The sequence below is a fragment of the Silene latifolia genome, chromosome 8 (assembly GCF_048544455.1).
Source record: "Silene latifolia isolate original U9 population chromosome 8, ASM4854445v1, whole genome shotgun sequence".
Taxonomy (NCBI): domain Eukaryota; kingdom Viridiplantae; phylum Streptophyta; class Magnoliopsida; order Caryophyllales; family Caryophyllaceae; genus Silene; species Silene latifolia.
In genome coordinates, this window is record NC_133533.1 from 6,356,478 (window position 1) to 6,381,016 (window position 24,539).

General features: G+C 38.0%; 1 protein-coding gene and 1 pseudogene across 1 annotated transcript; one reads left to right on the top strand and one right to left on the bottom strand.

Moving 5' to 3' along the window:
• Window positions 1-2,841: 2,841 nt before the first annotated feature.
• LOC141594527 (uncharacterized) lies at window positions 2,842-5,264 on the top strand. Its single transcript, XM_074414539.1, has 4 exons — window positions 2,842-3,207; window positions 3,376-4,059; window positions 4,165-4,257; window positions 5,058-5,264. Exons 1-4 carry the CDS (start codon window positions 2,842-2,844, stop codon window positions 5,262-5,264), a joined length of 1,350 nt encoding a protein of 449 aa, XP_074270640.1.
• A 13,261-nt stretch (window positions 5,265-18,525) lies between these two features.
• Window positions 18,526-21,527, bottom strand: LOC141594528 (putative pentatricopeptide repeat-containing protein At5g37570; annotated as a pseudogene).
• Between the last annotated feature and the right edge of the window lie 3,012 nt (window positions 21,528-24,539).

Below are 24,539 nucleotides of genomic sequence, written 5' to 3' on the forward strand. Positions count from 1 at the left end.
AATAATTTAAATTGAACGGATCAATTCTTTCTTTTTATACATGTATAGCAATATTTGTGTATGACTCCCGCAGAAACTCCAAAATGATTAGATGAGTTTTTTTTTTACATTATCTTTTACGAACATTGTATGGCAAATAAACTGTTTAATATTGCACTTTTAATCGCTAAAAAAAAAGCTTCCTTTAATAATACAGATAGATAGATAGATATTGATTGTCAGATGCCAACAACACACATGTGAGAAGCCCGTGCAAATTATAACTACTTGTAATTTAGCATAACTAACTAGCTGGCATTTAGAAGTTTGTTAGGGAATTTGAGCGGGAATACTTTATAAATAGAGCTTCATTGCTTTACTTTGAACTTGTTTGGTTATTCTTTAAAAACACATGAAGTGTAATTCATGGGAAGTGAAGTGTAAAAATAGCTAGTTGGGTGATTGCGGAAGTGGTAAACTGGTAATTGAGCCTCATTACTTTGTCTAAGGCCCTGTTTTTTTTTTTTTTTTTTTTGGTAAAGGTCTAAGGCCCTGTTTGGTAAACAACATATTGGCCAATTTTTAGCATATTCAAGGGTTTTAACATGTTTGACCAGTCAATATGCTAATTTTAATGTTTGGTAAACAACATATTGGAATAGCATATTTGGGGTCAAATGGTCAATATGTTGTTATTAGAATATGCTGCTTAACACAGCATATTGGTCAGCATATTCTAAACTAGGAAATTTTACTACATTTTACAAAGAAAACTAACAATGTACTAATCGTAATCTACCAGTTACAAAACACTCAAATTAATTCTGCTAATTATAATATGCTAGTCAAACCTTCTGTTACAATCTGCCGTTACAATCTGCTTATGCTGAAATTAATCCGTTGTTTACCAAACATGGCCTTATTGTGAAATTAAACCTCATAAGTTTAGATTGTAGTGATTAAGCCCCATAAGTTATATAAAAGGTGAAATTAAACCCCGTACCCAAAATCTCATGGGAAATTCAATATATCATATATAAAAAGTGAAATTAATTATACGTTTTACAAAATATACAATCAAAATTCAAAAAAAAAATTAACAAATGAAGTCATAATCGAAATTGAATTAACATCAATTAGAAAAAAATTTAAATATTTTATAGAAAAAAATATTTAAATTTTGTAAGAGAACTAAATATTTTTCCTAAAATTGTTAACAATTCTTTAAAATATATACATATATAATTTTTTTTGAAAAAAAAAGGAATATTCTAAAAAATATATGTGTCTGGTTTTAATTGTCTAAAATTTTCTTAGATAACAAAAATATGTTTAAATAAAAAGATGTTTTTTTCTCAAAAAAAATATAAAATAAAATAAGTTTTTTCATTTTTTTCAGAATTTAAAACATAATTTTATTTACATTTAAAAAATTCGATCTTATTTTTAAATAAAACATAACTAATTTCGGTTTTTACAGTATGAGAAAATGAATTTCTCATGAGATTTTGACATGAGGCTTAATTTCACCTTTTGCAAAAGTTAAGAGGCCTAATCACCCCAATTGAAACTTAAGGGGTTGAATCTCACGATTAGACTAAGGCTCTGTTTGGTAAAACAACCTGAAAAGGTAGCTGAAAACTGAAAAGGTAACTGAAAACTGAAAAGGTAGCTGAAAACTAAAAAGGTAACTGATAAGGTAGCTGAAAATTAGGAGCTAATAAGGTAACTGATTATATAAAAATGTGTTTGGCAAACTAGCTGAAAAGGTAACTGATTTTGGTAAAATGACGTAAAAGGATATGAAAACTATTTAATATTATAGAATAAAGGAGTACAAAATGGAAAATAAGTCATTTCAGGTACCTGATTTCTCAAATGCTACCTGATGTAGCATTTCATTTCAGGTACCTTATTTGACCAAATAAGCTACTTGCCAAACACTTGCAAAAAAAATCAAGTAGCTGAAATTTTGGTCAAATAAGCTACTTTGGTCAAATAAGCTGCCTGAAGTGTCGTGCCAAACGGAGCCTAAGTTAAGGGGCTAATTTACTACTTTCGCAGTTGTCCGATTGACCCATTTCACATGAATTGGAACTTCCTAGGAACTCTAATTCCTCCGTAATGGAGGAAGTTGCTTATCTAGGTCCCTCTAGGTAAATGGAAATTCCTATAGAATTGGAGTTCCCACACGCAACCAAACAACTTTTTCAAATTCACATGAAATAGAATAACATAGTAATTGGATCTTCGTAGGCATTGCAATTTTCCCTTGTGAACCAAACGACCCCTTAGATTCATTTAATTCTCCTGTAATAGTTTCCCCGACTTATCTCTGTGTAAACATTCCTTGAAATTGCTTGTTAATTAATACGATATACCCAGCACATCGAGCCAACAACTCTATTTCTCCAAACCGGCAACTTTCTCTCCTTGCCCCGAATAGAAGATAATATAGTCGTCGTAAATATTCTACGAGCTTTTGTCTTATTTTTTCTGTATTTACATCATAGCACATAGTATATAAGGAGTATAATATTCATTTGAAGCTATTAGGCCGAGAGGCCTGTCCTCGGTACTACCGTCCTTGGTAATCAAGATGGTTGAAGTCATATGATACCAATGCATCATAGTAATCATAAGTTAGATGATACAATGTATCCATTTAATAGCATACTTTAAGTTCCTTCCTTAGCTTGTATAAATAGCATCCTTTGGATGAATGGAACAACACACAAGTATTCTCTAATCACTTACATTATCAATAATATCTTCCTTACATTCTTATCATGGTATCAGGTTCGGTTTCCTTTCAAAAAAAAATAAAATAAAAAAAAAATTCAGAAAAAACAGAAACAGACAATGAGTAAAGATGCAGAGCACATTGAGAGTAATTCATCCACTTCCACAATTGATGTCCTCTCGCCTTACTATCTTGGTAATCAAGATGGTCCGGGTCAGACTATCCACCACATAAAACTCCGACACGATAATTATGAAGAATGGAGTCGGTCGATGCGTATGTCTCTTAAATCGAGACGCAAATTCGGGTTTTGCGATGGCGCTATTGCTAAACCCACGGATCCTTTTCTCCTTGAACAATGGGAAGTTGTTCACTGTACCATTGTTCAATGGATTATGCATACTATTGACCCTTCTGTCAAAGAGACGGTCACATATTGCAAAGATGCTCGATTGCTTTGGGACGATTTGAAGGAGCGGTTCTCTGTTATTGATGGCTCCAAAATCCATGAACTCAAGACTCAACTCAACAATTGTAAACAACAAAAGGGGATGTCCGTCACTGCGTAATACGGTCAATTAAAAGGACTTTGGGACGCCATTGCTGCACACGAACCTCCTTTCGCGTGTTTGTGTGGTCTCTGCCTGTGTCAGATTAACAAAGCCGCTATCGCTCGTCAAGATAATGAACGATTACACAAGTTCTTGATGGGTCTTGATGCTTCTTTATATGGGACAATTCGTTCCAATCAGCTTGCTTTGGATCCCCTGCCCACTCTTAATCGTGCCTATCAAGTTGTTTTACAAAAGGAGCGGCTTCGTGGTGGTTCTGGCGCGGTGGTTGAGGACGTTACAGATATCATGGCATGTGCGGTTCGTCGTGACTCTCAGCCATCTTCTTCCACTGTTGATTGGCGTACTCTTCGCGACAATGAAAAACAAGAAAAACGGAAATTACTTTGTTCCCATTGCACTGGTCGTGGACATGAGGTTCATTCATGTTTTATCAAATCTCAAAAGTTTCCCAACAGGTGGGGAGACCGTCCTCGTACTGTCGATGAGGTCAAGAATCGGGCTAAATTACGCAGTGCTGCTCGTGAATCTGTGCGCGCCAACGCACTTACTACTGACTATATTGGCACCTCCGATCGATTAAGTGGTATGTCTCATGCTTGGATCATTGACACAGGGGCTTCTCATCATGTTACGGGTGATATTACTTGTTTGACGGATCGACACACTATCTCGCCCTGCCCTGTGACTCTTCCTAATGGGCATCGTGTTTTTGCTACAATTGCTGGAATTGTTTTATTCAATTCTCATCTTATTCTTCGTGATGTTTTATACGCCCCTAGCCTAAAATGCAATCTTTTATCTGTTTCTCAGCTGACCACTACGTCTCCGTGTGTGCTAAGTTTTAATAATACTTCTTGCTCTATTTAGGACCCTTCTTCGAAGATGAGGATTGGAGCCGGTGAGCTACGGGATGGCCTTTATTTCTTGTGTGCGGCAGTAGCGACTCCAGCGGTTCATCGGGTGAGCACGGATGACTCTTTTGTGTTGTGGCATCGACGTCTTGGGCATCCGTCAAATAAAGTGGTTAAATTAATTCCGTTTGCTAAGAACATTATTTTCGATTCCAATCATATTTGTGATATTTGTCATCAAGCTAAACATGCTAGACAAAGCTTTTGTTTGAATGATAATAAAGCCTCGGAAATTTTTTCTCTAATTCATTGTGATTTATGGGGTCTTTAGAGAACACCCTCTTCCTGTGGGGCGAAGTATTTTTTTACCATTGTAGACGATTGTTGCAGGGCCGTGTGGGTATATTTGTTGCTCGATAAAACCGAGGTTCCCGACATGTTTTTAAGTTTTTTGGCTATGGTCAAAAATCAGTTTGCTAAGCGGGTTAAAATTGTTCGTAGTGATAATGGCACGGAGTTTAACTCCATGGCAGATTTCTTTTTCAAAACTGGTGTGTTTTTTCAAACCTCTTGTGTTGGCACGCCTCAACAAAACGGGCGTGTTGAACGTAAGCATCGACATATTTTAAATGTTGTTCGGTCCCTAATGTTTCAAGGCAATCTTCCTACGTCTTTTTGGGGAGAATGTGTCTTAACTGCTGCTCATTTAATTAATCGTACCCCATCACCATTACTCCAAAATAAAACCCATATGAAATTCTCTTCGGCTCTGCTCCTTCTTATGTCAACCTTCGTGTCTTTGGTTGCTTATGTTTTGTCCACAATCAAAATACTAAGGGCGATAAATTTGCTCGGCGGAGTCGTAAATGTGTCTTTATTGATTACCCCCATACCAAAAACGGTTGGAAGGTGTATGAACTTGCTACGGGAAAAATCTTTGTCTCTCGGGATGTCCATTTTTACGAGAATTCTTTTCCTTATGCCGAAACCCCAATTTCTTCTCCTTTACCCTCTGTTCCTATTCCGTCTTTCTTTGATGATGAAGGAATTTCTGTATCTCCCCCGCTCTTGGATGATGCTACCGTGATGGATGGTGTCGAGGGAGGGCTGGTATGATTGGCGCGCCTGAGGGGGAGTCTAGTGACCAGACCGTCGAGGGGTCTAGCATCACGGACTTGTCTGCCCCGGGAAATGGAGGAAATGGGTCTGATATTGTGGGCAATGAGGATGGGTGTGTCACTGGTGCCACTACACACAGCAATTCCGATGAAGGTGGTCGTGGAAAACGTATCAAATTTCCGTCTTCTCGATTAAGGGGTTTTGTTGTTGGAACCGCTGCTGAACGCACACCCTCGCCATCTCCTCCTAGCTCACCACGTGCTCCTTCCTCAGGTACTCCTTATGCTCTTGCTAATTATATTAATTGTCATAATTTTTCCACTAGCCATCGACGATTTCTTGCAGCCATTACTACAGGCGTTGAACCTCCCACCTTTCGTGTCGCCATTACCAATCCCGCTTGGTGTAAAGCTATGCAAGATGATATTACCGCTCTTGAAAATAATGGTACTTGGGAGCTTACCGACTTACCTCCGAACAAAAAAGCTCTGGGTTGCCGGTGGGTTTACAAAATCAAATATAACTCCAACGGTAGCATTGAGCGTTACAAAGCTCGATTGGTCATTTTTGGTAATCACCAGGTAGAAGGGATTGACTATGGAGAAACGTTTGCCCCCGTTGTAAAAATGGTGACAATACGTGCTTTTCTTACTATTGCTGTTGTAAAGAACTGGGAGCTCCATCAAATGGACGTGCATAATGCTTTCTTGCATGATGATCTTGCTGAGGAGGTCTATATGAAGTTGCCATCCGGTTTTAGCAAAGGTAAGGAAGGAAAAGTATGTCGCTTACGCAAGTCACTGTATGGACTAAGGCAAGCCCCGAGGTGTTGGTTTGCGAAATTAGCCACGGCCCTTCACGCATACGGTTTTGTGCAATCTTATTCTGATTATTCCTTGTTCAGTTTGTCTAAGGGATCGGTATGTCTTCATGTTTTGGTTTATGTTGACGATCTTGTTATCGCTGGAAATGACTCGGATGCTATATCCTCTTTCAAGTCTTATCTTGGCAACTGCTTCCATATGAAGGATCTCGGAACTCTAAAATATTTCTTGGGAATCGAAGTTGCACGGAATTCAGAGGGGATAGTTTTAAATCAGCGGAAATACGCTATTGATATTATTTCCGAAACAGGTCTTTTGGGTGCCAAACCAGCCATCACACCTATCGAGCAAAACCACTCGCTCGGTCTTGCCAAGGGTCCCATTCTTTATGACATTACCGCATACCGTCGTTTAGTGGGTCGTTTGGTTTACGTAGGTGTTACCCGTCCTGATCTCACCTACGCCGTCCATATTTTATCGCAGTTTCTACATCAACCTCGTAAGGAGCATATGGATGCTGCTCTCCGTGTTGTTCGCTACCTTAAAGGTAGGCCTGGTCAAGGGATATTACTGCGTTCTGACAGTCCTTTGTCTCTTTCGGGTTGGTGTGATTCGGATTATGCTGGGTGTCCTTTGACTCGACGCTCCGTTTCTGGGTGGATAGTTTTCCTTGGTCATTCTCCGATTTCCTGGAAGACTAAAAAGCAACAAACAGTCTCTCTTTCTTCTGCTGAGGCAGAATACCGTTCCATGGCCTCACTTCTTTGTGAGTTAAAATGGCTTGTGGGATTACTTGCTAGTTTAGGGGTCACCGTCTCACGCCCTATGCGTTTTTTGAGTGATAGCCAGTCCGCCCTTCACATTGCTCAAAACCCCGTCTTCCATGAACGAACGAAGCATATTGAAGTGGATTGTCATTTTATTCGTGATGCTATTACTGATGGGTTAATTCTCCCGTCGCATCTGTCTACTCATGAACAACTCGCGGACATCTTTACTAAAGCTTTGGGATCCGCTCAATTCGACTTTCTTCTCCGCAAACTGGGCATTCTTGATCTACATGCTCCAGTTTGAGGGGGGGTATTAGGCCGAGAGGCCTGTCCTCGGTACTACCGTTCTTGGTAATCAAGATGGTTGAAGTCATATGATACAAATGCATCATAGTAATCATAAGTTAGATGATACAATGTATCCATTTAATAGCATTCTTTGAGTTCCTTCCTTAGCTTGTATAAATAGCATCCTTTGGATGAATGGAACAACACACAAGTATTCTCTAATCACTTACATTATCAATAATATCTTCCTTACATTTCTATCAGAAGCAATCTGGGGCCATGGAAACTTATCAGGAAAAGTTCGATGCATTACTACTTAGAACTGATCTGTCTGACAAATAAGTTATCAATTGTTGGGTACTTGAGTGGGTTCCAACCTGATATTCAAAGCACAGTAAGGATCTTCAAACCCCAATCTTTAATTGATGCTTATACTTGCTTTGGCTAAATTACAAGAAAACACCCTTTATTGTATTCAAAAGAAGAGTGAACCCTTGTTGGAAAAACCAGTTTCCAAATCTTTCTTTACCATATCAGCCACCACAAATCAACATTCCTCAGAAATTTGTTCTATCTGCAAATTTTCGGCCAAAAACAACCAGGAAACAACTAACTCCTGAGTTCATTGCAGAAAGGAGAGCCAAAAACTTATGTTTCTTCTATCCTGTGAACTTTACTCCTGGCCATAAACGTGCAGTCCAATTACATATCATTGAAGTTGTTACATTTTCTAAACCTAATGAGTGGGGAGATATGGAGCAATCTCAAGAAGGGAAGAAGGGGGTGAAATAACTGATGAACTGCGTCCCTTAATCTCTTTGAATGCTATTAGTGGGAACGCAACTTATCTGACCATGAGAATCTCGGGCAAAGTTAAGGGCAATTCGTGCATATACCCGTAGATTCTGGAAGCACACAACTTTTTGGATGAGCAAACTGCCAAAAGGTTAGGTTGCCATGTCAGTTCCACCTATCCGGTAGCTGTATAAGTGGTCAATGGAGCAACTATCTATTGTACAACAATGTACAAGAACTTTACTTACCAGTCACAAGGCGAGAGTTTTGTAATACTACGGTTTTCTTAAGCTGGTACTCGGCCGAGTGTGGCCTACTCGGTCGAATAAGGGGTGTCGTGTATCCTGGTTTGGCTACTGCCCAGGAACACTCGGCCGAGTATGTAGAATACTCGGCCGAGTATGTGGAATACTCGGCCGAGTATATACTCGACCGAGTATCCGGTCTGACGGGTTTAATTCCACGATTTGGTTAAGGTGATTAGAGATTATTATAAATTATGCTTTTACGGTTTCTAAATCATTCTTTTACCAAAACTAAACGACGCTCACATTTCTCTCTAATCACCCTAATCATTCTCAAGGCTAATTGATCGGTCGCAAGTCTACACTTTCGTCTCTTGTCTCGATTTATTTGGTAAGTCTCTAGTTCGTTGTAATCTGCTAATAGGTTGTCTTTTAGGGTTTGGCCCTAATTATTATTTGGGTTAATTTGGGGGTTTAGGGTTTGGTCATCATATGTGTGTTGATTGTTGATTATCATTGTTGTAGGTGACGATGTGGTATTTGTTATGCATTTGTATGATTGATTGCAGCGTAGCGGATTGCGAAAAGGTAGGGTTTCCCTACTTAGTTCCTGTTTAATTGATTTGAGATTATGTTGTTTTGCGTACGATTGTTTGTCTGCTGATCATCGTTGGAGTGTTGGTGCGGTGTTGGTGTGGTGATAGTGTTGGTGTTGTGATGATTGTGGTGGAGTCACTTGCGGGAGTGGCTTCACGCCCTAGTTCGCCCTCCGTGGAACCCGCCACAGGAGGGGATGTGCACATTAAGGGACAGGGATATCGCTCATTGATGAGCGGGACTTACGTGGGGATTGGCTGTGGTCCCCACTGGCGGCGAGGATTACCTGTTGTGATGGGTAATCTAGCAGGGCTACACACTTCGGTGTGTAGTCGGTTACTATGTGAGATCGGGAGACCGGAGGAGGAGGATGATCAGCTGGTTGCTTATTGTACCTGTCTTACTTTAATTATTCAGTAACTGACCCCGTTGTTATTTTGTAAAATCTGTGGTGATCCATTCGAGGATGGTGAGCAGAGTCGTTTAGCTTTGGGGCAGTCATGGGGAGTCACCAAGCAAGCTTAGCTTCCACTGTCAAGAGTTCTAGTTGTCATTTTGTAGTTGTTGGTTTTTGGATAGTTCTTTAGTGTCGGATTTTGAGACTATGTAAACTTTAAATCTTTCGTACTTTAATAAATGTGTTTTGAGTTGTTGCTTTTGATATACTAACCTCGGACAACCGAGATGGTAACAGCTTTTCATGCTAGGGTAGTCCTTGTAAGGTACCTTGGTATGAGGGGGTGTTATAAGTTTAACCACTGATATCATGATTGTGCCATTGGGGAGCTGTGATATAGTACTGGGAGTACAATGGTGACGCATTGGGACCATTTCTCTGGGATTTTCAACAACTAAGAATGGAATTCAAGTACAAGGGAAGGAAGCATGTACTTAGGGTGATAAACCCGGAGTAGGCCAATAGATCATTGATAATTAATGACGGACAGTCTTAGTGAAGGGAACTAAGGATGCAATCAACTTGTCAGTTCAGTTTAAGGATGCAGGCCAAGGTACTTTATGTACACCATGAAATCCAATGCATTTTACATGAGTTTAATGATATTTCTAAAGAACCTACAGAGTTACCACAAGACACCAGAGCACATGATCATAAAATTCATCTTAAAGAAGGAACTTTGCCGTTTAATGTTAGGCCTTATAGATATCCCGTCATTCGAAAAAATGCCATCGAGCAAAGCATGAAAGAAATGTTAGAATCAAGTGTGGTTAGACCAAGTCAAAGTCCACTTTCTTCTCCCATTCTGTTGGTTAAAAAGATAGATGGATCATGGAGATTGTGTATCAATTATAGAATTGAATAACCACACTCTGAAGGATAAATTCCCGATTCTTGTCATAGAGGAACTATTGGATGAATTAAATGGTGCTGTGATTTTTTCTAAAATTGGTCTGAGGTCATGAGGATGTGCCTAAGACGTCCTTCAGGACACATGAAGGACAATACGAATTCCTATTTGTGCCTTTTGGCTTAACTAGTACTCCCTCAACCTTTCAATACCTTATGAACACTACTATTTTCAAACCCTATCTTAGAAAAATTGTGCTAGTGTTCTTTGATAACATTTTTATATATAGCAAAAGTTTGGAAGAACAGGTATGTCATGTCAATTTGTCAAAGTGTCAAATGTGTTTTTGATGCCTCTGAAGTCGAGTACTTGGGACATGTCATCAATGCCAGAGGAGTAGGGACAAATCCTAGCAAAATTAAGGCCATGGTGGATTGGCTAGAACCTAGAACCATTAAGGAGCTTAGGGAAATTCTATGTCTAACCGTTTAATTATAGGAAGTTCAACAAATCGTACGAAATTATTAGTAAGCCTTTGACAAATTTGTTGAAGAAGAATGGCTTTAAATGGTATGCAATTGCAGCTTCTGCATTTGAGCAACTTAAGTCCGACATGACTAAAGCCTATGTTCTTGCTCTTATTAACTTCACTAAGGTGTTTGTTATTGAGACCGATGCTTCTGATAAAGGCATGGGAGTCGTACTAACACAAGAAGGCCATCCTATTGCCTATATCAGTAAAGCTTTCTCTTTCTCACAGAGAACTTTGGCATGTTCAACATATGAAAACGAGTTGTATGCTGTCATATTCGCAGTGGAAAAATGGAAATCATGCCTGGTGAGTAGACACTTTGCCATAAAAAACAGATCATTTCAGTTTGAAGTATTTGCTTGAGCAAAAAATAACAACTCCCTTTCAAAGTAATTGCTTGTCTAAACTGTTGGGGTTAGATTATGAGGTAATCCATCGGAAAGGTAAGGAAAACGGAGCCTCAGATGCTCTGTCTAAGGTGGAATGCCATCAACTCATGGAAATTCAGGTATCTTAGAAAACCTGAAACAACAGATTCTGAAAAGTTGGCAATCTGACAATCATCTCTGTCAGTAATACAACAACAATTCCAGTCAGTAATACAACAATTACAGAATGGAGATGTAAAGAAGCACTATTCATGGAGTCAAGGGGAAGTGATGTTTCTTAGACAAAAGATTATTTTACTACTGCATAATGCTCCAATTGGTGGTAACTTTCCAATTGGTGGTCACTCTGTAATGCATGCTACCTTGAAACGACTTTAAAATCTATTTTATTAGAAAAAACTTAAAAAATGTGTTAATGTTTTTTTTTAAACATTGTGATGTATGTCAGAAGTTTATTCCAAATTTCAACTAATTTTAATTTTTTTGTAGGTTGTTGGGGACGAAAGTCATGGAGGAACGTTGTTTTCTGTTTGGACATTCAGAAACTAATCAGTCAACTCCTCCTCTGAGTGATTATCCAATTGTTCACTTTTCGAGTGAGGAAAGTGTGACAATTTCAAATTTGATAATGGATGCTGCTTCAAGAAATGTGTGTGTTTTTAATCGCGAGTTTTTTCCTATTCATTCAATAATGTTTACATGAAAAAAAAGGGCGGGCGAAGGCTGAGTTAAATTGTAATTTGAAAAATGTTATAAATTCAATATTAATGGATACATATTTGATTTTATTTGTTTTTTTTTATATTATATAACGAAAATTCATTTAACTTTGCTTTTTATGTTATCTAGAAATGGTTTTCGTGCACGAGTTTTTGTGGTTTATATATAGATTTGTACTACATTAATGGTAAACTTATAACGTCACATTTTGTATACGTGTATACGCGAAATTAACTGCTTCGGAATGAAAAAAATTAACGGAAACTCATTTCATGTCACACTTCTCGAGCAAAGGACCATGTGAAGTATTTAGAGATTTTATGAAGATATTATATTTCTTGGATTTTTTATATTAATATGTTTAGAATATAAAAAAGGGATTGTTTTTATGTCATTAAACTTTAAAATGATATACTGTTATTTATTTCGTAAATGTCATAAGTATGATAACTTTAAGTAAACCTAGATTTATTGTTTGTTGGGAAATAAGCGTATTTTCCTCTGTGTAAGTACGGGAAAATAAAATTAAATGGTGAATTAAACAAAATATTTCAAAGAATATTTGTAGCTCATCATCAAAATCTTCATATCGTCAAAGAGCTCAATCATGCCTTGATCCTTCTACTTCTGGCTCCACGTAGCTTTCATTGCATCAAAATCCGTCTTCTCAGCATCCTTTTTATATTTTGATTCTTTAGGATTATTTTAGGATCTTTCAGAATTGTTATTTAATGCTTTCAAAAACATAGCGAGACTATATTGACTATTTAATTTGTTTGTGTGTATATTGTAACAATATAATGACATATTATATTTATGTTACGTATATTATCACAATATACGTACATTTACCACATTTAAATAAAATTTTGCCACGTATTGTTAGTATTTTATCATAACTATTGCATTTATTTATATTTTGTCACGACTATTGTTATTATTTTTATTGTTATTGTCGTTATTTTTCTTATTCTTATTTTTCTTATTATATTTTTTAGTAACGTAAAAAAAAAATATCGGCAAGTGATAATAGATGACAAGAGGAACTTCCTCTAAATAAATACACTACATATTTGATTTATTTTTCCTCAAGGTTCAAGCAGGAATTCATCTTCGACACATATAACATACATGGAGAAGAAGTAAGCTTAATCTCCGGTATGCTACAAAAACATAAACCCTAGAATTAGTTGGAGTTGGACATTTTTTATTACAAATAGATAATAAATAAATAAATAAGACTCTTTTAGGATTGTCTTATTAGTAAAATATCATCATCAGAATCGTGCTTTTATCTTATTTACAGATTGGATCTAAAAAAAATACATAGTAATTAATTAACGGTAGGCTTTACTAATTAAATAATTCATAAAACAAATTAATTAAAACGGGTAAAATATTTCTTGCTCGATGTGCAAGAACCAACACTCAGACACCATGGTCCTAATACGGCTATTAATCTTAAGCCATGTTCTCCCTTGTTGCCCATTGGCACTATAGTTACTATATCGGCTCTTAAAGCCTCGAAGACTTTAAGCTTTTTTGCCAATCAATGAGCCCATTCCTCAAAGCTGTTCCACAAACAGAGATGAACAACCTTTAGCAACAAAAGAAACAAATAAAGTGATAAGTTGCAGTAAAAACATAAAAGTGAAATTGTACCCTTTCATTCCTCTATTTTCATTATAAGAAAATTGCAAATTTTTCAAGAACATAAAAGTTAAACTAGAGAGAAAAACAGAAGAAAAAAGTGTAATGGTGATTGTGGAAGAATGGGCTTAGAAAGATGAATATTTTCAACATGAAAGGTAATGGAAGAATTGCAGGGGGTTTGAACTGAAAACTTGCAGCTTTGGAGACTACAAACAAAACTTGTACTACTTTTTTTTTTTTTTTTTTTTTACATTGGGTAAAATCCAACGGTAATAAATCCTCTCTCCCATTTTATTTTATTTTATTTTATTTACATATAGACATTTTTAATCTCGTCAACTAACGTGCTAATCAAGTTCTAGTTTTTAATTAATTATTAATAACATAATCACTAAATATTAAACTTACCACAATCTTATTATTAAATTTAACGCAGTTAAAAATGGGTCGAGTAATAGTCACTTGAATAGAAAGGCAAAATATCTAGGGAATAACAAAAAGTTTTGTCCAACTATCTAAATAGTGAAATACGGAGTATTTTTATCTGTTTTATCTATAAAACAAGTACTAGTTTTAAACCTGTGCAAAAAAAATGCACAAATTTACTAATACAAATTTAAAAGAAAAATAAATATAGATATATTTTACTTATGATAAAAAAAACTTATTCCTTTTATTAATCCTAAAAATATTATGTTTAGGATAAAGTTTGTAGATGTATTGTATTGAATTTTTTTTTTGTTTGCTAAAATGTTGTTCATTAATCTTTTTTATAAGACACACCTGTTCTGCATGTTCAAGCTTCTAATTTTTTACCTTCAATTTTAGTAAATTTTTCTTTTAATTTGTTTGTATGTAGGTAGATGTTCAACTATATTAATTAAATGGGAAGGTGGGGGGAAAGAGGAGTAATTAATGAAAGAAATGAGAGAGTAATTACTTCCTCCATTCAACTCCACTCTACCACTTTTGTTTTTTCACGTTTGTCAACGCATGTTTTACGCGGTAAATATCGTTAGCTACGTATTTGTAAAAATTATAAAAGTTAGATATTTTTAATGTACTCGTAAAGACGAATCAAACAAGATCTCACATGAATATATTTTCACTTATATATTGAGAGAAAATCGAGAATGAATATGCACTTGTGAATAGTGTAGAAAATAGAAATAGGTAGAGTAGAGTTGAATGGAGGAAGTAAATATGAAGAAAGAAGTGGGTGGACCTACCTAAAATAATTTTTTTCTCTCCCTAAAAAGAGGGACCTACGAGATTGCAAGAAATGTTTTAGCTTTTATATTATAGAGATTTCCACCTTAAGACATACCAACGATAAATCTAATATTTGTTCAATTTTGGTTTTGACAAAAAGATGGGCATTTGTAAATTGTAATGAGGTTAGTGGATGACAATTGACAAGTGGACCATTATATATGGATTATGGAAATGATCAAATTAACCTTCTTAATATAACAAAGTAAATAAATAAACGAGATACTCAAAAATAAAATTGATTAAAGAAATTAACCTGAACTGAGAAAATATAATACGGAGTAGTGATTAATAGGGAATATGGCAAAGAGTGCATCCTCCCTCCATGCACTCTATGTTTAAAAAGGTACATTGTACTTAATTATTTTTGCATTTCTCTTATTTTGGGCTGCTGGCCATACGTTAAGGACGGTCGAATGCGAGAATTCTTGTTTAATTTTATTGCATTATAGTTCCAACAATCATATTAATTCAATTCAAAAGATTTTCATTGGATTTGTAATATAACCAATTCAGGTTCCTCGTTATGAATACCATACCCGCTCTTATAGCCTTCTATCGGTATAACTAAACATCATAGTTCTTTCAAGTTGTTTTTTAATTCAGTGGGTGACTAAGAAACTCCGCTAACTAACGCTTAATTATATACATCGAAAATTTGTGGTACGATATTTGTACATTATAGACAAACTTTTTTCAATGCGTTGTGGGGTGAAAATTTACCAATTAAAAGAGTAAACACTCAATACGATTTGAGCCGAAATGAAACTTAATTGTATTTAATGGAATTGAGCTGAACTCTTAACACTATATGGATTTGAACTTAAATTAATAAACTTGCAAATAGATTGGAGGGAATAATAAATTGATAATTTATAGTAGAACACACTTTTTCAAATCTTATCTTAGTTTTTTGCATTCATTAACATTTCTTTTAAAAAATACATCAATATGGAAGAATTCCAGGAGAGAGAAAACCCCCAAATTAACCCAATTTCCTCATCTCACCGGCGGCTTCTCCGGTTCCCTCTGTTGGTCGCTGGCAAGGTCTCTTCAACCTTTTCTATTCAAACCTTTCTATTCTACCTCAGCACCATCGTGTTACGGCCTTTTGCGTATTTAATCTGATTTCCAGGTTTGGTTGCTATTTCTGCATGTTGTTAATTTCGGTTTAATTATTCTATTCTCGCTGTTGTCAGATTATATATGGCCGTTTTTTTTTCAACTCATGCTCTGATCAAGAATCTCTAATATTTTCAAGTTTTTCGTAAGATCTTGTGGTGGATGTGATTTTGGTCGATTTTGTTTTCACTGTTGTTTTTCAGTTAACGTCTTTGCTTTTTTACTGGTACCTTGGTCTCTGTTGAGGGGTTTGGGCTCTTTTACTATTGTTTCCTGGGTAGGGGTTTAAGGTGTGTTGTTTCCACTACTTCGATGCTGTTACTATGTCGTCTTCTACAGTTTATCATACATTTCTTAAAGCCTTTGTTTGTGATCATGTTTGTGATGGGTTTATGGAGAAAGATGGGATAGGATGTTAGGCTCCTTTATGAAACTTCAGGGGTCACCTTTGTCTGAGGTTAAGGAGCTTAAAGACAAGAGGAATGGTTTTTTTAAGTAAAATTATTTCGATAGGGTTGCTGATTGCTACGATGAAGCATGCAAACTTTTAGGTCTAAGTCTGGGAATTATTGGTGGTGAAGATATCCAATCTTTATTAGACTTTACGGTCTCCCTTAATTCTAATCTCGCCGCGTGTGTCCTAAAACTTGAGGAATACCAAGCTGATATTGATTTGTGTTTCATGATATTGGACACATTTCCTCATAATGTCAAGACACTATTTCATGGGCGGTTGCTTTTATGAAGTTGAAACGGTTTTTGAAAGCTGAAACGGATCTGCTGGAGGCACTATTTCCTCGTAATGTCAAGCAACAAGTCCTACTTAAAACGAGTCAAATACCACAACATGTTGATAATAAAGACCAAACTTTTGACATTTTTTAGACAACTTGACATTTGATTTGGTATTATGTAATCTTTTTTAAGCTTAACACATATAGTGTCCATCATAAATAAAAATTTGTGCACCAAAAGTAACATCCACTCTTTGGGAGTCCAACACCAAAAACTTGGACCATAAACATCGTTAAAAGTATAATCAATTAAGCTAATTAAACAAAAATTAATTAAAAGGAGACTAAAAAATACCTAATTAACTTCACAAATAATTAAAAAGAAAGGATGAGAAAGAAGGTGGAGGGTAGCGGTAGGCGGGGGCGGTGGTGGCTGGAGCACAAAGAAAAAATAAAAACAAGGAAAAGGAAAAGGAAAAGGAAAAAGAGAGAGGAGAGAGGAGAGAGGAAGGAAAGACAAAAGACATTACCTAATAATGGCGGCGACGGCGTGGTGGTGGTGGTGGCGCCAGAAGTGGAGGATAGTGGTGGTGGTGTCGGGTTTTAGAAGGTTAAGGTTAAGGATTTTTAATCGATTTGAGGGAAGTGAAATGGTAAAGTGTCAAGGGAGTTTGTTCGTGTTTGAGTTAATAGGCGTGTCTGACGGAAATTCCGTCAGAATTCTTCAAAAAAACACGGGTTACTAACGGTTTTTCCGTCAGGAGTTTTATCTCAATTATTAGCCTATGGCCATTTCAGGGAAAGGACAGTCCTGACGGAAAAACCGTCAGGAAATCATGTTTTTCAAAAGTCCTGACGGAATATCCGTCAGAAAAGTCGACACAATTTTGACTTTCCTGACGGATATTCCGTCAGGACTTTTGTTTCAATAATTGAGTTTTACCTGGTTCTGGGAAGGGGATGTCTGATGGGATTTCCGTCAATAATGCTGACTAACTAACGGATAATCCGTCAGAAATCCGTCAGGTTGCGATGGCGCCATTGCTTTTTGTCAACGCGCCAGTAACCTGTGACGGTGTCTGACGGAATGTCCGTCAATATTTTTTTACTGACGGATATTCCGTCAGTTTCCCGAATTATCTGACGATTTGGAAAATCCGTCAGAATTACGGTCAGTTTCCCGCGTTATTTTTGTAGTGTATCATGGAAAATTTCCGATAGCACAAAGCCCAGCTCAATAATGTAATTAACTTGTAAAAAAATTAGTTTCTTTTGATAATATAATATTTTATTTTGATAACTTACATATTTAAATATGTCAGTATCTATCATAAAATATCGGGTAATTAAAATAAAAATGTAATATGAATATAATTAAACGTAAATTTTGGGCTTTTCTCCTTTGAACTAGTCCTATAGAAGACTTGCTATTTTGCATTTTAACGCATTTGTTGTTTTTGGTGGGTAAAGAAATAAATTGAAAGTTATTCCCAATGTTTATGAACTTTGTTTGTGACCTATGAGTTGGCAACTTGGCATAGTTGAGAAAATAATTGGAACGGTTGAAAATTTGTGGGTTAAAAAACCCTAAAATGGCATTTGCTCCTTTAATTTTAGATTTCAAATGTAATAATTAAGCCTCTTAATTTCAATAAAAAGTGAAAATTAATGTGATTCTTAGGTGCTGTTTGGCCTTGCTTATGGAAAATGACTTTTCCTTTTTTAAAGGAGTTTATTCACAAGTTACTTTTCCGAAAAGTTTTAGTTGTTTGGCCATACTTTTGTAAAAGCAGTTTCACACAAAATTTATATGTTTGGCCTAACTACTTTAATACAACTTTTGTTTGCTTATTTGGTTATTTATGTAAAAAGTAGAAGTAGAAGTAGTAAATATCTACTTCTCCTTTTGGGGGTAAATAATCAGTTTTTGACTTCTCAAAAGCACTTATAAAACTCTCTAATTTACCATGTTTGGCCAAGTTACTGCTTTTTCAATTAGAAAAGCACCTTTTAAGCTTGGCCAAACAGCACCTTAGAATTACAATGCAATCTACATGCCCCAAGAAGCGCTCCCCAGGCTTCAGGGTGAAACCCATCAGGCATTGACTTGAGAATATTGTAAGCGGCTTTTAAGTAACCAGAACGACCTAGAAGATCAACCATACAAGCATAATGATCAGCAGAGGGAGAAATTAAATAATTGTTCTTCATCATATCAAATAAGCGGCATCCTTCTTCAACAAGTCTTGAACGACTACACGCTGTCAGGACAACAGTGAATGCCACGTTATCAGGGACTATCCCTTCAGAAATCATGTCGTAAAATAATTGAACAGCATTGGTTCCTTGACCGTGAATAGAACAACCTTGGATCATCGAGCAATATGAGATTAAGTCTCGCTTAGGCATATTTTCAAACAAATACATTGCTCTTTCTATATTACCACATTTAGCCATCATGTCCACCAACGCCGCGACAACATGAGGCCGACAACGATCAAAAGAGCTACAATTCATAACATACGAATCAAGCTCCCTTGCAAGATCCAAATTTTCTAATTGTGCACAAGCCGCCATTACACTCACCATCATAAACTCATCCGGCCTAGTTTTACTCCCTCGCATTTTCCTATAACACCTCACAGCCTCGTAACCTGGAATCAAAGCCGACCACAAGAAACAATCTTTCTCCCGACACTGATTAAACAACACCTCAGCAGATGCAATATCACCACTTTTAGCATACCTGTTGAGTTTATGGATTCAAGTACCTAAGAGGGGGAGGGGGTGAATTAGGTACTATTAAAAAATTATAACTTCAACTTTATTGAATTAAAGTGAGTTATGAGGACAAAAGAGATGAGGAGATACTTTGAATAATATTGAAAGACTAAACAAGTATCACGATGAATGTTTGCTGAAGTATGAAAGTAACAATTGTTCTGACTATAGCTATTTGTCTCAGTTTGTGGAATACGACTGCAGGCCAAATGTGACAGTATGATGAACTGTTACTTCGAAGGTTTAAGCAAAGCAAAACAAACAATATAAAAAGCAGCGGAAATAAAGTAAAACAATTGAACACGAGATTTTTGAATTGGTTCGGCAAGAAACTCAAGTGCCTACGTCCAATCTACCTTTTTATTGCTTTCTTTTAGTGATCTACTCCGACAACTAAAAGACCCTTACAATAAAAGACACCAACCTACTCCGGTTGTAAAGCTAGTACAAGAACTACTCCGTTCTTATGACAAGCTAACTCGCAACCTACTCCGGTTGCCAAGAGTTAAAGACTACTCCGTCCTAAACTCTACTAACACACTTAGAATGTTATAGGATCAAGTTTCCACTAACATATTCTTAGCAAAGAATAGAGATGGACAACTTTTACAAGATCAACAATTCTTAAGCAAGAGAGTTTAGTATTATAAAGTAACAGTAGCCACGACTGTAACAACTTGAAGACTCTTTAAAGGTTTTGCAAATGTGACACGGTTTAAAGCTTTGAAAAACAAATTTGCAAACTTGAAAATAATTTCAGAAAGAAGTCTTAGGTTTTGTGAGGAGGATGGCACGTCTTATATAGAGGAGGTGAGTGAAGGGGTTGCTAGGGTTTTGAAGGGTCAAAGACCACACATGTGAAGGGCATTTGCAACCACCCAAAACTTGCACCAAAAAGGGCTCTTTTGCAAAGGTAAGAATAGAGAAAGAGTGTTTGAAAGATAACCTTAAAAGCTCTTGTAAATTCAGAAAACAAAGAGAGAAAAGACAAGTCACATGATGACAAGTTAACACTAAAATGGCAAAAAACATTCTTTGTTTTCTTAAAGAACCAAAGAGTTGAATTTGCATAAAGAGGAAATATTTTGAAAATAATAATAATTCAAACCACTCTTTATTGAATACCATCTCCTTAATAAAAATCTGAATTTTATCTTTGAAAAATAAGAGTCACGTGAAAGCTTTTGAAAGATAAAAAGGGACTTCAAGTTTTACGAATTGTGGCAACAATCCAAGCAGCTATTTACTAATAAAAGCAAAATGCCCTGGATTTTGTTTCTATTACTCTAAGATACTCTACTTTCTCACTTGTACATTAGATGACACTAAGACTCATTACAAAGGGATGATTAACAACTTCAACACTTCTTAATCCATGCTTGATTACATCATTAATCCTAAAAAGGTAAACTAAGATAGAACAAATCAAATGGGCATATTATCATCAATCATAAGGAACCCAACAATACCCATCAACCATCGTCGTAAAAGTAACCACATTCTTACAAGGCATCTCATCACACAACCTATTCGCCTCGTCCAACTCCCCTTTCTTCACATACCCACTAATCATAACATTCCACGACACCTGATTCCTCTTCGGCATCTCATCAAACACCCTCCTCGCACTACCCAATTCCCCATCATTCGCACACGCCGTCACCAAAGTCGTCCAAGACACCTCCTTTCTCACAGGCATTTCATCAAACACCTTCTGTGCATCCCTACATTTCCCATAAAATCCAATCAAACTCGAACCGACAAACAAATCATCCCCAATGAACCCCAAACCCAACACAACAACTCAATTCCCTACAACAACGCTTAATTAACGGCGGAAACGTATAATTATCAGGACAAAACACAGAAACCCTCAAACCCGACAAAACCGAAAGCGAAAAACTTAACGAGGAATACTCAAAACAACCTTTCAAAAACGCATTACAAAGACGATCATTAGGATAAACAACAGCATTAAACACATAAGTTGGGTAATCAAATGAGATTTTCTTGTTATTATTAATAATGTTAAATTTGTCGAAAAGGCGAGAAATGATGTTAGGAATTATGTAATTGTCATTCTGGAGACCGTTTTGAATTATATGAACATGAATTTGTTTAAAACCTGGAAGAGTTTTGAAGGATTTTAGAAGGGCGATTAATGCAGATGAAGTAAAATGGTGTGTCATAGATTTAAGGAAGTTGAAGTTTTTGACATTGTTGGAGGTTTTATCGAGTTTAGTAGTGTGAAAAGGGAGGAAGAAGGCGCCTTTTTTTTTTTCCTGTCAATGCAAGAAAAAAAAGGCGGGAAAAGGAAGTAGAGTTTTGCTCGACTCAAAAATACTCGACTTTGTAATTAACTCGATTGTGATAACTTGTAAATCTCGTATACTTGTGTTTAACCACTTTTTAAGGAGTGACCGGTTCGAAATTGAGAAGGCCCTGATGGAAAAAATAATGGTCCAAGAAAGAGGAACAAGGTTAATTTGCTCTCTTAACTTTGTTTAATGGTGAAATTAGGCTCCTTATATTTCAATTGTAGCAATCAATCTCCATAACTTTAGTCAAAAGTGAAATTAAACCCCATTGTTTGATTTTTCATAAAATTCCACCAAAATTCATTTTTATAATCCAATTAATCAAATATAAAATCTAATTTTATAACCTTATAAATTTTATACAATCTATAATTGTAATAGCCAGTATTTTTTTTATAATATTACAATTTTAGACAATTTATTCTAAATGTAAGTGATGGGGCATATTCCGCACCGCTGACCAAGTCAACATATTGAGCAAGGTCAAGGATATCCACAGCAAAGTCAACGACTTAGGCACTCTAGCCGATGCAACCCATCGGCATGTCACCTGGGTCTCGGCCTGGCAATCAGCCAGCCGGGACACATATCCGCGTACTCATATCCAAGACCCTCGGCCGGCCTGCCATGGGTCCATCGGCCGAGGGTAGAACGGTCTTTCCACCTGCTAGCCACTTGGCCACTACGTGACAAAAGGTGAAAGCCTATAAATACTCCTCAACCTTCATTGAGGAAAGGATCCATAAATTAACCTAAGAATCACTATTCATCTGGTAATATCTTCCTTATCTCCCTATAATACATCCCTAGCCAAGTAATAACAACTTATCCCTCTAAGTTTACTGACTTGAGCGTCGGAGTGAGTACACTTGGCACAAAGCCAAGCCCTCAGTTCGTTCATTGTTGCAGGAGAGGTCGAGAGGAACGATAGAGACGAGAGATCCAACTCAAGACATCATTCTATAAGCCACGGGTGGTAACAATACTTGCTCTGGAATTACACCGGGAACAATTGGCGCCGTCTGTGGGGAAGACACTAGAAGCTAGTCACATTCATTCCCAAACAAAAATACACACAAAAAACCCACCCCAAAAGCCAAGAAGATGTCGAAACAACAAGAGGCATTCGTGACTGACGAAACCGAATTCTACCAAGATGATACCGTCCACAAATCTAGAGTTGTGCAACCCTCCGCCGGTCAAGTGATTCAACCGGAGTACGGGATGCCAATAATACCAGACACTCCGCTGCCTGCCGACCAGGTCACCATCATGGGGCATGTGGTTGACGCAAAGAAAGCGAAGATGCTCCTGGACCTAATTGGGAGTACGCCGGCTCACACTGTCACGCCGACAAGAGCGGCGGAAACCGTCCAGGAGGCCAGGGCCCGAAACGTGACCCCAAGAAACTTGAACGGAACATTAGGAGAAGCTGACCCTGTCAAGACACCGGAGGAGCCCAAAGTGGTCGTGGTAGACCTAAGTCCTTCTCGCACTCGTGAGAAGACAGCGTCGCCGCGGCACGAACGAGGCACACCCCGGAGGAGCGAAAGAAGCCCAACTCGTCAGAGTTGGAGAAGAAGCCCGACTCACCAGAGTCGGAGGAGAAGTCCTTCTCGCTACGAGGAGAGAAGCTGGACTAGGAATGCGAGGAGCCGATCGCCGCGTGTCATCCGACATGTGGTCGACAGCCCCTCGGCGCCACGTCCTAGATACCCCGGTGCCGACTAAGTGAAGTTACCACCTATAGCATACAAAGGGGAAAGTGACCCGACCGACCACGTCGAGGCTTACGAGTCCCACATGTCAGTATGGGAGCAACTTTGATGAGGTTTGGTGCCGAATCTTCCCAACGACACCTTTGCATGGGATGGCACGAGTTGGTACAAGGGGCTACCCGACGGGTCGGTATCTTTATTACGCCGACCTAAAGGACGCGTTCCTAGCCCAAGTATTCGCAACAAGAGGAGGGCCGTGGAGACATCGGACCTCCCGACTATCGGACGGGGAGGGAGGCGAGTCTCTCCGAAGTTATGTGAAGAGGTTCGACGCCAAGGTTCAAGCAAATTCGTGAGTGAGCAATGAATCGGCGACCTTGCGGCGATGAAAGGCCTCCCAAGGGGAGACCTAAAAACGAGCTCATCAAAAGCGGCGGCGACCTTGACGCCGCCAGAAATTGGCCGATCAAGCCATTAAAGTGGAGGACTATCACAAAACCTGGGTAGGCCCTAGCGAGGCCAAACCCTCGAAAAGAAGAGCGCGGGAGGACAACCCGGATGAGGGACGCCGTGACAATAATCGGTCACGGTCCAGTGAAAGACGCCGTGACAATAATAGGTCACGGCACTGATAAATCTGCCAGAAACAGAGGACTCGACGGGCGCGGGTGGAGTTCGGGATCGTACCACCGAGGCGGTATAATGATAAAACCCCCTCGTCGTATCGGCCGCCGAGGTCTTCGCCCGAGCAAAAACGAGGGCCGAGGAAGTGGGAAAGGCCCCCAAGCCGAAGGGAGATGGTGACACGAGCCGATCTTGTGAGTACCACGGCCACACCGGTCACCTTATCGACAAGCGGCATCGAAGAATGCCATTGAAGAACCGATCCGGAAGGGGAGCCTCGGCAAGTACGTTGCCAAAGGCCAAAAGACCGACGCCGCATAGTTCGGATAAGAAATCCGTCTTGAACGGATAGGAGTGATCCATGTTGTCATCGGGGCAACGAGAACGGAGGGTCCGCCCATGGGCACAAACGGCACCTGAACGAGCTATATCAGGCCATCAACTTTGTGCCCAACACGGCGATCCCCGCTTCCAACGTCCCCGATATGACTATTGGAAGGCGGGACTACGAAGGAGTCATCGCTCCTCAATGACGACCCACTTGTAGTCAATTTGGACATATCCAACCACACTGGTCAAGAGG

Bases quoted from the DNA above. Each gene is read 5' to 3' on its own strand.
- LOC141594527 (XM_074414539.1), top strand. From the start codon at position 2,842: ATGAGTAAAGATGCAGAGCACATTGAGAGTAATTCATCCACTTCCACA. The intron at 4,060-4,164 runs GTTTTATACGCC...TGCTCTATTTAG, and splicing joins CTCATCTTATTCTTCGTGAT to GACCCTTCTTCGAAGATGAG. The intron at 4,258-5,057 runs GTGAGCACGGAT...AACGGTTGGAAG, and splicing joins CGACTCCAGCGGTTCATCGG to GTGTATGAACTTGCTACGGG.